Below are 14,927 nucleotides of genomic sequence, written 5' to 3'. Positions count from 1 at the left end.
TATTGCCTCCAGTCAACATCGCATCTTTGGATAAATGGGAGGAGCTGACCCCCCACCGTGAGAGAAGTGGCAGCAGAAAATGGAAGTTGGAGAAACGGCAATCATCATCTAAAAATTCTTCCAATGAATTTCTATGGTAGGTATCGCAGAGGACATGAGGGAGTGCAGTGCCCAGTGTGAGTGACGTCAATTGGATCGACGGTTGTCCAGAACCACCGATCTGACCAATATGCCTATATTTAGGCATTATATATAGCAATCGTAAAGCAGCCACCTTTTTACATGTTTCTTCGCCTTCTGAAGTTGAAGAATAGACTGCTTGTTTCCTCAATGAGACATTTATTGCATTTGTTTCTTTGTTAATTGCTGAAAAGGTCACTAAAATAACAATTCCTCTGCACATTTCAACTGTCTTGCTGAACTTGTTCAGACGGCATTTGCGGATATGAATGGTATTAACCAGCTTTAACTTAACACTGCATTTAAGACAGATGACATCATTTTCACTAGTCATTTTAAGGTAGGAATTTTACATTTCTTATATTAAGAAATAGACAATAAATAGATAGTTCCGTTCCTATCACCTTATTACAGTGGCTGTTAAACATCTCTGCTACCATCTGACAATTTGTGCCAGAGATCTACAGTAACCTCAGCTAGCAGGCTCAGGGACCGTTTCCTCAAACATTAAGACTCTTGGGGCCCTACAGTATTTTGTCTTTAGTACCAGGTCTTATGACTTAACTTAAGACATGGAGGCGTGGCCAATGCGGTTTGGCTATTTTGATTGGCCAGCTTTGGCCACACCTCCAGGTCTTAAGTTAAGTCATAAGACCTGGTACTTAAGACGTGCAAAAAAGGGCCGTTGAACTCAAAACAGTCACTATGGACTGTGAGTCCCTTATCCTCATACATCATCACACAGGACTGACACACCATGTGTAACCATAGTATTCCGTATTATACTGCACTGCTCACTTTATTATCTCCGCAGGCCAAAGGCTGGGGATGGAGATTATGTTTTTGCCACTGTCTGTCATGACGCAACTCACCAAATACAGTAGGCTACGCACATTTCCAACAAACTAGATTTTTGTTACTACTCAAAACAATCGCTAAACATGTACCATCTGAGTTTTTCATATTCCATTCAGTTTTGCAGGAAGTGCCTATTTTGCTAAAAGTCATGAACGCAACACATCCAATCTACCTCAAATGTAAATCACTTGATTTCACTTGGACCCACAGAGGGCACCATAAATGCTACAAATGCCACTGTTTGTTGCAGAGACAGTGAAACACAAGGCACCTTCAAAACTAGGGGAAGAGCCTATTTCTTACAAAACAAATGCCATATGAACTACAGTACATGTATTGTATCCACAATGTTTAGGGAACTCCAAAGTACAGCACAAGCATTTCCACTGCCTTAACACATTGCATGCCAATCGCGTAGATCTACGCGAACCTAAATAAAGCCGCAGCGTGCCAATCGCGTAGCCTACGCGAAGTGGTCTTCTCTCGCAGTGACACATTTCATTGTAGCACTCTCTCGCAGTGACACATTTCATTGTAGCCCTCTCTCGCAGTGACACATTTCATTGTAGCACACCCGGATACGGAAATGACGTACATCGAAGATTTTCGTTCCCATCTGCCGCCGCTCTAAAGCTTCCGCTAAATCGCCATTATCTCGGTGTTGTTTTTCTCCGCACTGAACGCTGTTTGAACCGGGTTTTAGAAACTGCTACTACTGCAAAAATGGAATGTCGCCGATTGAAAATTTCTTCTCTGGGCCACTCACACAACTACCCTGTGTGTCTACAAACAGTTGTACACGCGATCATAAGGTATTTAGCGAGGTCTGTGGCGAGGTGAAAATTTTTTTTTTTTTTTAATCGCTGGCAGTGGGTGAGTACATGATATTAAACTGGCATGGAATGTGTTAAATGTTGTGACAGCTGTGTTGTAAGCATGTAACAATAAAACCCCTGAACCCTTTGTTCTACTGTGTTTTCCTTTCCATTAGGTCCATAGACTGTAAAACGCAATCAGAGACACCAAACAAGAACTCCTTGGAAACAAATCCCAAAGCGGAGGGAGAGGCTGCGCTGTTATCTCAAGTAAGAATTCAGTCTGTTAAAACCTGGACTCAGCAATCAGCATTACTGTAAATATTCAAAGTAGTCAAATCAAAATCCCTCAGAAGTACTTTAGAAGGATCCAAATCAGATTGTTCTGACTTGTGTTTAAGCTCTTATGAAAACTAATTCTAGTTATGTCTGCCATGGTCACAAAACATTAAAAAAAAAATTGTGGATGCATGCCAACCTCCCAGTATTATATTGAAGTTCATACTATAGTCACTCCATTGTGTGATTATTTAACCCAGTCATTTTTGTTCTAACACGTCACGTTCTTCCATTTCAGCTCAACAGGCAGTATATTAGTGGAAGACATGTAAGCCTCCGTATGCATCCTTTACTGTTCTACCGAAAGACCTACGCATTTGCACCGGGAAAATAGCATCACCATATAATCAAATCTGATCTAAAACATTTTCAAAGATACTGTTCGAATAATGGGGGCACCTTTTCTGGATGCCCCTATGGCAACTTTTAGGGGAAATCCGGAGCCAACATGTCTGCTTTGAAATTGTTCTTCTGTGGTGCTACAAGGTCCAAATGTTAAGCGCTTTCCTCCAGCGTTGACGGTCTCTGTGTAGGTCCTGTTCCCAGACGCCAGTATTAGATTAATCGCTTATTAATTATTCAGTGGGCCTTACTCTGGGACCATTAGTGTGGATCTCACTGAGCTAGCTAACCATACATCACCTTTTCAGCGTTCCTCTGAATAATAGATTCGGGATTAAAGATGGCTGTCCAACATGGGGACAGGGGGGCATAGTTATTGGCAAACAAACACTGAATTTGTTTTGCATGGGAGGTCCATAGTAGTTCACTGACAGCGATACTGTTAACAGCGGTTTCAGTTTTGTGTACTTGGCACAAGTTGGCAGTGGTGCAAACACACACAAAGGGCTGTTAAATGGATGGGTGATGGAACTGCACGCCAATTGCTTTTAGGTGGAGATCACTGCAGGGTGTCGGTAAGAACATAATGGTTGAAACAACCAATTATAAAAACTGTTGTATTTTACTTCCTTAACTGTATGTGGTTCTAGAAAACACTCATGAATAACCAATAATAACGGAGAAACATAGTTAATATACATGCATTCATATATTTTAATACACATTATGTTCTGTATAGTAATGGCTTAAACTAACGGCAGTGAAATACTGTAAACTAAAAGCAGTGAAGCCATGGCCTAATTATCCGACTAATGTTTCCTCCTTGTCAAAACTAGCAGCACCATCTATAAATATTAAGTGTGCTTCCTAAATGACATTTCCCTATACAGTAGCTTTACTAAAGCTTGCACATGACAAATGAAATTATAATAGCCAATTACTCATAACAAACCGTGTTAAGGATACTTCCCTTAGAGAAACTTACATACATCCTACATGATAAATACAAAGGCTTTTTAAGATGTTGCAACCACTCATAAATGTAGTGGACACAGGTCCACCTTTAGTGTTATGTTTTCTTACCGTAGTTTTTCTTTGTTGCTATTTAACACTTATTTTAGCCAAAGAAAATCACTTGTCCTACCTTTAAGGGTGGTTCTGAATGTTAAATGTCACAAAAATTAGGTTCTCTCTGAGCAGAATTGATTTCGATACATGATCCTATGTACTGGCTTGAACCTAATAAATTGTATTTAAAATAAAATAACAGCCAATTACAGTATGCCATTGCATATACAGTAAGCTATGACTGGCAGCCTTCATAATATAAAAAGTGCAGAACAATTCTTCTCTGCTAACCGATACATCTGATGATATCTAAATTCAATGTACTGTAGGTGCTAAAAGTATAGGTGGAGCAAACACGGGAGGGAGCGCACACCAGCGTTGATGAGCTGCTGACCACAGCAGAATATAATATTGAAGACTATATTGGGCGGAAGACTATCTTGGGCGGAAGACTATCTTGTCGAAACGTTGGTTTCGGCCTCCTCCCTCTCAACAAAAGTATAGGTGGAAACAATTCAGAGATTTCCTCATAAAAGATCATACAACACAACTTGGGATTGTAGGAAGGACAAGAATGTTATTGTATGTATTCTATTTCCTTTCTTAATCCCATAGTTCACTGCATTAAGTGGAAGGTAGTCAGGCTAATTGCTCTGTGACCTTTAGTACAGTGATGAGCCAACTTCAATTAAACCTCACAAAATTTGTATTAAATATGATGTTATTGTTACATGTAGGTTAATGGCCAGTTTGACTCAAAGTTCTCACAGACAATTAACAATTTTACAATTTAGGCATTTAGACTCTTATCAGGGCAAGTTACAAAGTGCAAGATTGGAGTAAATGGCATGAAACCTAATCAACAAATGGTCAGGGTAAATGGTCAACTAAATAAGACAAAACAATTAAAATGATAACTAGGATACCAGGTAACCATCCAACTTACTTCAGTCTAAAAACATTTAAATAATATTTTTTTGCATTTGTGAGCAAACAGTATATATCTAGATATAATTAAGAAAATATTATGTATACAAGTAACTAGCACATGCATGGTATAACTAGCATCCATCAAAAAAAATTGCGACAAAAGTGATACAAGGAAGGAGGAAGTGCTAGCGGGTAAGGAGGTATACTGTAGAGTCTGAAGAGCAGTGAGTCACAGAACAGATTAGTCATCAGAATGCAATAACCTACCTAACAGCCGCGGCTGAGGGAAGTCATAGCTATACAGAATAGCTACCACCTGCACGGAGCAGGGCAGGGGCTTAATTCAATTCCTCAGTCATTGTATTAGATAGGTGGGCCGTGGGCTATAGATAGCACCACTTACTGTAAATCTCATAACATGCTCCATCCAAGTGTAAAAGGTTATCAACCCATTCAAAATCATTCACCTTATACAGGTAAATTAACAGGTATAATGTGAAAAGTATAAATAGTCCATTCTAATTCAACTCCGTGTAAAGACTGGACTCAAACGGAGAGTGGGTCCATTAAGGTCCTCTGTTTACACTCTGAGAGTTAAATGAACACTAACCTTTTTCTGTGTACACAGTACCTTTAGCATGCATGTATATGGAAACCCACTGGACTATTAGGGTCATTGCATCACATTCCTTTCAACAGCAAAACAAGGATTTGTGTCCGATGTTTGAAACACAGAGGCCACGGAGAATGATGTTGCATGTGCAAATGTAAAAACAAAAAACAGGCATGCAATGTTCTGAATTAAACCAGAAGCTGCTGGGGCCACAGGAATGGAGGGGTTAATGAGCAATGGAGAGATGCTGAATGAGTAGCATGGTGCTTACATCAAGGGGGTGGGAGGGAGGGGTGGTGCTATATTATACTCCATCACACGAACGTGTGCCATACCGAAAATGGCCAATCTACAAGCTCACAATGCGGCGTGATACGACGCATTGTGAGCTTGTAGATCGTCTATTTCCGGCGCCGGACACAGTCGTACGAGTAAAGTATAAACCAGCCATTAATGATGCTGACACTGGTTATTCTGCTGGCCTTCCTAAGCATGTCAGAGGCTTTGCCAAGGCAGGGATATTTACTTCTCTCTCCGCTGGGACAGCTGAGAGAGACGGCTGACCCTGCACACTCTCCCGCCTCCCCCTCTGGCTGTGTGTACTGTATGTGTGTGTGTGTGTGTGTGTGTGTGTGTGTGTGTGTGTGTGTGTGTGTGTGTGTGTGTGTGTGTGTGTGTGTGTGTGTGTGTGTGTGTGTGTGTGTGTGTGTGTGGCCGTGCGCGTTTGTGAGCGTGTTAGCCTATGTTCTGTATTATGTACCATTATTTGTGTGTGTTTCTACATTTTATTTTAGTTTTATGTGTGTATGTACCATATGTGTCTGTGTGTGTAATCTTTCTATTGTGTGTGTGTGTGTGTGTGTGTGTGTGTGTGTGTGTGTGTGTGTGTGTGTGTGTGTGTGTGTGTGTGTGTGTGTGTGTGTGTGTGTGTGTGTGTGTGTGTGTATATACTGTATGCTTGCGTACCAGGGTCGCCTGACTAAGGAGCAGCTAAGGGCCAACGGCAATGCACATCTGTCCAGAAACCATTCCCTTGAGGAGGAGTTTGAACGTGCGAAGGCTGCTGTTGAGGTAAGCAGAGTGGTACTTAACGACACACCTCACCCCTGTCACCTGTCAAGTGACAGCAAAGTGTACTGTGGACTTTGAAGAGCACTTACCTGCACTTTCTTTGTGCAGGTCGGCTCTTCAATATTAAACACCTCAGAATTCTTTCCTCGCAGTTGCCAGCCAAAAGAACTCCTGCTGCCCTTGTTGGAGTTTAGGTTAGTTGCTATTCATTGGTGATATAGTGCAGTGAGATAGGCCCTACAGCATTCATTTTCAGTTATCTCATTTAATAATGATTATAAATGAGTTAGTCACAAAAAAAGAAAGAAAGAAAATAGTTTTTTCACTGTTTGGATCAACTCAGTTTGTAAAATGGTTGGCCAACTCTGGGATACTGCAAATGTGGGCCCTCACCCAGATGGCTGGACCAATGTGCTTGACACACAGGCTGCAGAACATTTTCGCTTCACCAGCGGGGTGAGGGGTTTACTGCCAATGCATTTTGGTTTCACTGCTACTTCAGCAGCCCCAGGACAATATTTCAGCAGTATTACTTGCAATATTGCTGTCTTTTTTCTCCTTTTTTTGGCCAAGCGTTAGGTGCCCCCCAGAGCTTGGTGCCCAGTGCTGCAGCCCCTAAATCCTGTGCATTAAGCCGGGCCTGATGAGCTCTCATCTCTGGCATGGCAGCTACCATGACCCATCTGGAGGTCACCTCAGAGCACAAAGTACCAAAGTAGGCAGTACTGATCAAATGCTTTCAGAAACATATCTTAGTGTACCGTTTAGCTGTAAAATTAGATAGTTTGTAACATAGCCACCATGTTGAATATAATATCATCACTGCCGTAACAGCATACCGCATATACTGTAGCACCATCCTCTGGTTCTTGTAGCATAATCTATAAATTCCAGGTTTCTCTTGTCTTTTTAACATTTAAGAGTCTGCACATGTATGGGATTGCTGATTTCTTGCATCTCTCAGTTCGGCATGAGTGTCCACTCCAGGTCATCCCCATTCCTTGTTTGGCATCTCCTTCCTGAGGCGGGGTAGCCAGTTTCTAAAGTTGGACTTAAACAGCTTCCTGGCAAAGTCAAGACCCAGTTGAGTGCGCCTCTCTGCTAGGGTGCACAATGTGAGGGTGCGGAGAGCCTCTGTGTATCCCGAGTACCTCCGGCCAAGTATGATTTTGCAAGCCCGTTTCTGAACTCTTTCCAGTCTTCTAGTCTGGCTGACAGTCAAGGAACTGTGCCAGACTGGGACTGCATACTCCAGCACTGGGTGCACATAGCCTGTGTAGATCAAAACCAATTCAGGGTCTTGGACCCCAAATTTCTTCAGGCGACATGGGACAAAAAGCTTTCTATTGGCTGAGGTCAACATATAGTCCATCTGGCTGTTCCATTTCAAGTCAGCTTGAATGGTCAGACTGGCCTCCAGGTACTCTGTTAACGAATACTGCACTAGTTAATCTTCGGTGTGTAAGATCAGAGCATTTGGAAACGGCGTCAAGGAAAAACTCCCCTTTAGTGGGAAGAAACTGCTCACCTCGAGCAGAGCCAGATTGACAGGTGGATGCCATGATGTCATTATTGGTTGAAATAATAGTGCATAGTATTGGTGGGGCAATTTTGTGAGCTAGATGCGTTTTTCTAAATTTCATAACATTGGAGTCAACGGAGAGACTATTTCTTGGGATGACGTCACATCCGGTTCAAGCCTTCTCTCGCAGTCAAGGTTTCATTCATAGGTTGGCGAAGGGCGCCCTCTAGCGTAATTTCTAAAAACATGTTTTTTAGCGGCGCTAGCCGCTCTAGAGCGGATATTAGCCCTCTATACCTGGCTTTTGCGTCAACGTTCTGATTGGTCAGACACGTCAACAAAGTGATTGGTCAAGCTTCACGTGACACGTGGGTATAAACACATTATAAACACTTATTGATGACAAAATGTATCAAAGGCGCCGCTACCTTCACACAGGTGTGTTTTTTTTTTATTGACGTAGATCTGCGTCAATGGCGGTCAAGGGTTGGATTTGAAATGACGTAGATCTGCGTCAATGGCAGGGAATGTGTTAAATATAGTATATAATATAATTAAATATTGAAATATTTTTTTACACAGAATCAAATGTTCTATGGTCATGATTCACCAGGAGTCTGGATGGCTTGGTTCCAGGATTAAAATAATTTATATAAATATTTTCGGAAATCTCTATGGGGAAAATTAATGGGTTTTCTATCTGTGGCACCACAAAATGGCCCCCACTGCTATGCCCTATTGTTTGGCACTTGCTGGGTTATGTGATGTTAAAAGGCTTAAAAGGCTTTTCTCATAGAATATCAATGTCCAATTGATGCTCTTTGGAATTAATGTACGGTAGCTGCCGGATTTGCTGCTGTGTGTTCTCACACTCCTGTGACACAAACTGACAGCTTAATAGTCTGTGCCAAGTACACACGTGTGCAACCGACTAACAATAGGCAGGTAAATAGGTCAGGTATTGCTGCCAGACGTATCAGGTATCACAGGGGGAAAACATTTTGAGTAAGATGATATGGCTTAAATTAAATTATCCTTGGGCTGTACAGGTACATCCACTGTAGCCCTCTCATTCACTAAATGCCAGAAGTTCTTATATAGTACTTTTATCATCTCCGCCAGGCCGTTACGGCCGGGGGCGGGCATTATGTTTTCACCCCTGTGAGTCTGTCTGTCTGTCCATCTGTCTGTGAGCTAATCTCAGGCACCGCTGCAGTGTCCGAATGGCTGCACCTCACGACTGACACACAGCCCTGGTCTGGGTAGTCAACCCGGCATGATGGAGATCTGCAGGAAAAGTACAGACCGGCATCAAACTGACAGACAGCCATCTGTAGAGTGACAATGAAAGGTCTTATACTGTAGTTTGACTTTTCATGCTGCCTTAAATAGTGAAGGGAAATCAATACCACGAGTTGCCAAAAACGCAAGGGTTTCTGTCTAAGGCATTAAAGAGAAACTTGTCAAGTTCTGCTCTGTGTAATTACACTGAAACCAGTCTAATATTCCACTCTGTGACAACAGCTCCCTTGGAGGCATTGTGTATGTAAGCATATTTCCACCAATGTGATGAAATAAAAAAAATAATGGTACATTTTGATTGATAGATAGCCTCTCAACCCACTAAGCTACGGCCACTCAATTAAAAAAGTTTATGATTATATTGAGATACCAAGTCATTTATTTTTTGGATACTAAGTCATCATATTGATACTAACCATTATGGAGAAAGTGTCTTATTATTTTGAGAAAGTATCTCATTATTTAGACATTGCCTACTGAATGAATGTTACAGCTACTTGTTACAGGTTATAATGTTATATATACAGTATGTAATTATTTGTGAAATACTAACTCATTTTGAGAAATTGTATCATTATAGGCCTAATGACTTCTTCCCACGGCCCTCACACCTACGATCCGACTGATATGCCCATATATGGAGATCTCTGTATCTGTCTGTCCTGGGAAAATAAGGGATGAGAAGGCATGAGCCGCCGACAAGAGGCTGGATGGTGTGAGGGGACCAGTTGGTTATGGGCTGAAGGAAGTAGGGGGTGGAGGTGACCTGGTTGCAATCTGGTCTGGTGGGCGAGGGTTGGTTTCTGCGGATGGGTGCAATGCATTTGTGTGATTGGTCAAGGGGGAGGAGCTGCTTTCTGGTCTGGAAGCTGCATGTCTATGATTACTAAGATTACTCCTTGCTGCTTCACTGTCTCAAGGAGGTGTTTGATGATCTCAGCTTGGCTTGGCTCTGGATTTCCTTCTGATGGTGCTGTGGCATCAGCTGTATAAAGTGACTGGGCTCAGCTTGGACTTGTCAGGGTGTGCTTTTATTTTTTCATTTTCCTTTTTTTCATTTCTATAATCTTTATTCCTTAAAAAGTAAAAAAAAAAACTTCTCAGATTGAAAGAAAACTACAAACCAACAGTGATGGTATTTAGGTGACGTAGGCGTCCAGGGTGGTGTCAGAAAGTGTGACTGCTACACCTTCGGAGGAAATTATTACAACCACCTCCCTCCAGGGGCAGCAGTGGTACAGTGTTCCACCCCGGAGGAAAAACTAAGACCCAACTGTAGCAAAGAGAGACAATAATCAACAGCAGGGAAGGAGAGCGAGAGAGAGAGAAAAAAACATTTTGCAAAAAAAGTAAATGAACAAGATTTAGGCAGCCTTAAACTCAGTTTTAAGCCCGGTTTTAAAGCCACGGTGATGGAAGCAGCAGCGGTCACATGGTGAAAACACATAGAATGCTTGTATCAAAGACAGGAAGGAGTCAATGAGATGAGAGGGGGGTCACCTTGTTTCAACTTCCTGTCTTATAGTAACACGTGACTGATGTTTGTCACCGATGACTGGCGGGTGGTTTGACCAATCAGGAGGCAACGTTCTGCTGAAGCCCTTTTCTTAAACTACGAAGGGCTCCTACTGCTACTGTGTTTTGTGTATATTGTGTATTTATGTAGGCGTCAGTCAGCCTCCTCTTCATCAGATTCTTCCTCTGCGTTCTTCAGCCACTCCACAAACTTCTGCATCTGCTGGAGGAAGACGCTCTTCCCTTTAGACGTCATGTGCTGCGTACCGTCTGTGTACCACTTCAAGATGGCTTCCTCACTCAACACTTCTGCTTTGTAGTGCAGGACGACGATCTTCTGGAAAGAGTTCATGAAGTTGATGTTGTCGTAACAATACTCCTGGATCTTCAGCAGCAGAGTGACCTCAGACAGACCCTGGGACGTGAACTCCTTCAGCAGAGGGCTGTATTGCTTTAAGTGTTTGATGGCTTGTTCTGTGACCAGCTCCTCCTTCTTGTTCCACTCCATACAGCTCATCACGCTGGTCCAGATGATCCCGATCATAGTCTGCTCCGAGATGTTCCACTTCTTCATCTCCTCTCTGCTGTACATGATAATCTCTTTCTGGGGGTCTCCTCGTGCGAGCTGCTCCTGCAGTTCTTTCTGCAGTTCTTTGCGTCCAGCAATGGACTGCTGGTTGCGGGCGAAGTCGGACAGCTCCTTGAGGCCGGCATCTGTGAAGTATTTGGAGAAGTGCTCACAGCTCCGCTTGTTGGCCGGGAACAGTTCCATCAGTCTGTTGTCCAAGCCTACTTTACGTAGCATGGTGGCCACAGAGTTGATGTCCTTCTCATTGATCCACGACTTGAACAACTTCACCGCAAAGGCTGCAGAGACGCCCTCTTTTACAAGGTTTTCGTTGAACAGGCTGTTGAAGATGGAGGCTGATATTTTCCCATTGGCCAGCAGGATGCCAGTCAGCATGGCCAGCTTGTTGCGCTCAGACTCTGTGAAGCCCTTCAGAAACAGCAGCAGCTTCTTTATCTCCTCTTCAAATCCCTTCTCCAGGTACTTGTAACGCCTGATCAGTTTGTTGAAAACCTGAGCATAAGCTTGCATTGTCTCTTGGTCTTCTTGTGCCGTGAAGAGGCAGAACTCGGTTCGGGTCATGTCATCAGACAGAGTTCCACCTGGAGCCAGCATCCCACCTGCCACCAGGACGTCAAAGAGTGTCTCAGCATAGCGGCGGTAGTCGAGCTTGGCGCCAGAGGCATCGAGGAACTTTGCAACCGCTTCCAAATCAGAGCCAGTTTGGTTTAAGCCTTGTACGATACTTTCTTGAAACTGAGTAGGGTCAAATCTGTCTTTTTCATCTCTTTTCCTCGTTTTGAAACGCTGGCCGGTTAGTGTTGGCTTTTGCTGCTTTTGATTATTCATAAACGAGCTGCAGATATAAAACACTTTTGTGCGGGATCCATGAGCTTGCAGCTTTTATACTGTTGGCTAACATGCTGATGTCACGTTTGTTTATGGTTATGTTGACATGGTGACGCGGCCGTGGTTTGTGTATATGCCCATATGGGCATGCTGATATGCCCATATGTGGGGATCTCTAAATCTGTCAGTCCTTGTTCCTTTTATGCCCATATATGGAGATCTCTGTAGCTGTCAGTCCATGTCCCTTTTGTTTATGGCTATTTTGACATAGTGAGGTGGCCGTGGTTTGTGTATATGCCCATATGTGGGCATGCTGATATGCCCATATACTGTATGGAGATCTCCATCTCTCTGTCAGTCCTTGTCCCTTTTATGCCTATATATGGAGATCTCTGTAGCTGTCAGTCCATGTGCCTTTTATGCCCATATATGGAGATCCCAGATGTCATCGGTATATGCCCATATATGGGTACACCCCCTTTGGTGCCCATATATGGAGCTGACTGATTTGGTGAGGTTAGACAACACACTCCATATTTAGATGAGTCAGATATATGGCGTGACATCAGAGGAGGTATGTTGTCATAGTGACGTGGCCGTGACGTGGCCGTGACAGGAGCGTGACAGGAGCGTGACGTCAGAGGTACGTTCACCCGCCTGCCAGCCGGTCCGTCAGCCCCGGCCCTCCTAGCCAATTTTAATATAGGATTACACTGATGGAAATGGGCTTCCATAAGAGTGGGAATGGATCCTGAACTAACGGATTTCCTTAGCAGCACTGCAGTCTCCTGTGGTGGCTTCACACACTGAAACTATACATAATGATCAATAAATAATAGAGTAGGGACAGGAAGACGTGAGAAAGTGAGAGGAGTACCCACGAACAATCTGGTCCGTGCCTTTTGGGGATCACTTCCACAAGCGTGCAAAAATGTCACGCCTTGTTTGAAACTCAAAACCGTGAGGTCCCGGCCCTCCCATATTGCATTGTTAGTGTGTCGTTAGGTGCATCAGCCAGAGGGTAAGTACTGTAATTCCGATAAGTGACGGAGCAGTGTCTGATGCTCTGGGTCAAATGGAGGATCGAAGGGGTAACAGTATCTCAGAGTTTCAATCAAAGGGCCTGAGTGCTGGCCTCTACTCTGGAAGAGCAGTTTGGCTGGACACGGCGAGCCATTTTGGCTCCTATATGGCCGATATGAAAGCCCACAATCAGATAATTTCCCTCTAAGTAGCTACACATATGCACAGGCATATATTTTGTTCAGGAATGAAAGGGGAGTTGGCTCAAGAGGCTTGGAAAGCACATAGATTTGTAGCACATGGCATAGCTGCCAATCCACTCAATTACACTAATAATAATAATTAATAATACACTTTATTTTTACAGCACCTTTCATACAAAACATGCATTACACGAAAGAGAGAAGAAAAACAGGAAACGTAAATGAAAAGGACGCAAACAAGAAATAAACGTGATTTGTATTAAAAAGATATGTTTTCAAGCGTTGTTTAAAGATTTCAACAGAGTCTGCCTCTCTTATTTCTTTAGATAAGGTGTTCCATAATTTGGGAGTATAACTGAAGAAAGTTAAACCTCTTTTCTTCTGGGTAGTGTTATACTGTAGTGTACAGGTATATATCTATAATGCCTGGAGACAGAGGATCTCTGGGCTCATGACTGAACATAAAACAACAAGGAGTCTGTGATGTAGACCAGCTCTTACCCATTGAGAGCTTTATAAACAATATAAATGATATATATATCTTTTTTTTTTTTCTGGAGGGGTAAACCGTTTGAAACTCCCTGTGGGTCTGGGAGACACAGGGAGCCAGTGTAGTCTAGCTAAGAGTAGCGTGTTCCCCCTTTAGTTTTTGTTAGCCATCTAGCAACAGAGCTTTGAAATTTCAATTGACTTTTTAAGAAGACCTGTAAAACGTACATTGTAGCAGTCCAGTGCTTCTCAAACTTTTTTAATTTCAAGAAGGACCCCCATAACTCCTGTAAAGGTCCATTTGGAACTCCCTCAATGAACCCTGAGGGTCCCTGGACCCCACTTTGAAAATCACTGCAGTAGTCCAACCTACTGTACTTTAGTAGGAATGATTATTTTCAGCACCTTGCTAAATTAAGAATGGTCGTATTTTGGCAACATTTCTGAGATGAAAGAATGCTGTTTTGGTCACCTTGTTTGCTGTATGGGACTTAAAACAACTAGGAATGTAAAATAACACATAGGCTTGTTACTTCTGGTTAGGGAGTCAGGTTTCCAAGTCTTTTAAAGAGCTCATTGCATTTTGTTTGGCGAGCACCTCACACTACATGGATCAAAATACAAGCTCATCAAACCCACTCAATAGTTTATGGTACTCTTTTGTGTTTCTAGCTACAGACAAAACACTGCTAAAAACACACAGTAAGGATCAGAGACAGGGTGATACAAACATTATGGATGGTTAACCTTTTTGACACGACTAAATCAGATTTACTTGCTTATGAGTGGCTTCAGTTGTTGAATAAGTTCTAGGCTTTTGGGTATATTCATGAATTCCATAGCCTTAAGGGGGGCGCATGCTACCGTTTTCGGTGGTCACCTTATCACCGCGGTGGTTTGAAAACTACAACATGACGCCACTGAGCCGCGGTGATAAGCGACTCACCGCTCACCCTGAGCCTTGTAGATCTGCGTTTTTCGGCCGAAAAACGGCTGCAGAGCAGAGAGAGCGAGAGAGAGCGAGAGAGACAGAGAAAGAGAGAAAGAGAGAGAGAGAAAGAGAAGGGGGGAGAGAGGAGGGGGGAGAGAGGAGGGGGGGAGAGAGAGGAGGGGGGTGGTGGAGAGAGAGGGGGGGAGCGCAGGGTGACCACCTCATTTGGTAGCATGCAGGGGCCTTAGTGTCAGCAAGATTATTGTCATATCTGGTGATGATGAGTTCCGTCAGCTCTGACAATTCTGG

At 43.1% G+C, this 14,927-nt stretch overlaps 2 protein-coding genes across 2 annotated transcripts in view; one reads left to right on the top strand and one right to left on the bottom strand.

Annotated features, from left to right (window-relative positions):
• Positions 1–14,927, top strand: part of pex5la (peroxisomal biogenesis factor 5-like a) — a gene marked incomplete at both ends in the record, with an annotated part of 136,449 nt that overhangs the window by 101,312 nt on the left and 20,210 nt on the right. The window contains 4 exons of the mRNA XM_084066022.1: positions 13–136; positions 2,030–2,123; positions 2,431–2,460; positions 6,115–6,216. Coding sequence (XP_083922148.1) covers positions 13–136; positions 2,030–2,123; positions 2,431–2,460; positions 6,115–6,216 — 350 coding nt within the window. The remainder of the gene's footprint in view (positions 1–12; positions 137–2,029; positions 2,124–2,430; positions 2,461–6,114; positions 6,217–14,927) is intronic.
• LOC311052592 (eIF5-mimic protein 2-A-like) lies at positions 10,709–11,972 on the bottom strand (the record flags this gene model as incomplete). The annotated part of the gene is made up of 1 exon (XM_084067610.1): positions 10,709–11,972. One exon carries the CDS (start codon positions 11,970–11,972, stop codon positions 10,710–10,712), a length of 1,263 nt encoding a protein of 420 aa, XP_083923736.1. The 3' UTR covers position 10,709.

This window comes from Gymnoscopelus microlampas, assembly GCF_963454915.1.
Source record: "Gymnoscopelus microlampas genome assembly, chromosome: 9".
In the NCBI taxonomy this organism is placed as follows: Eukaryota; Metazoa; Chordata; class Actinopteri; order Myctophiformes; family Myctophidae; genus Gymnoscopelus; species Gymnoscopelus microlampas.
This window is presented reverse-complemented; position numbering and strand designations above follow the sequence as displayed.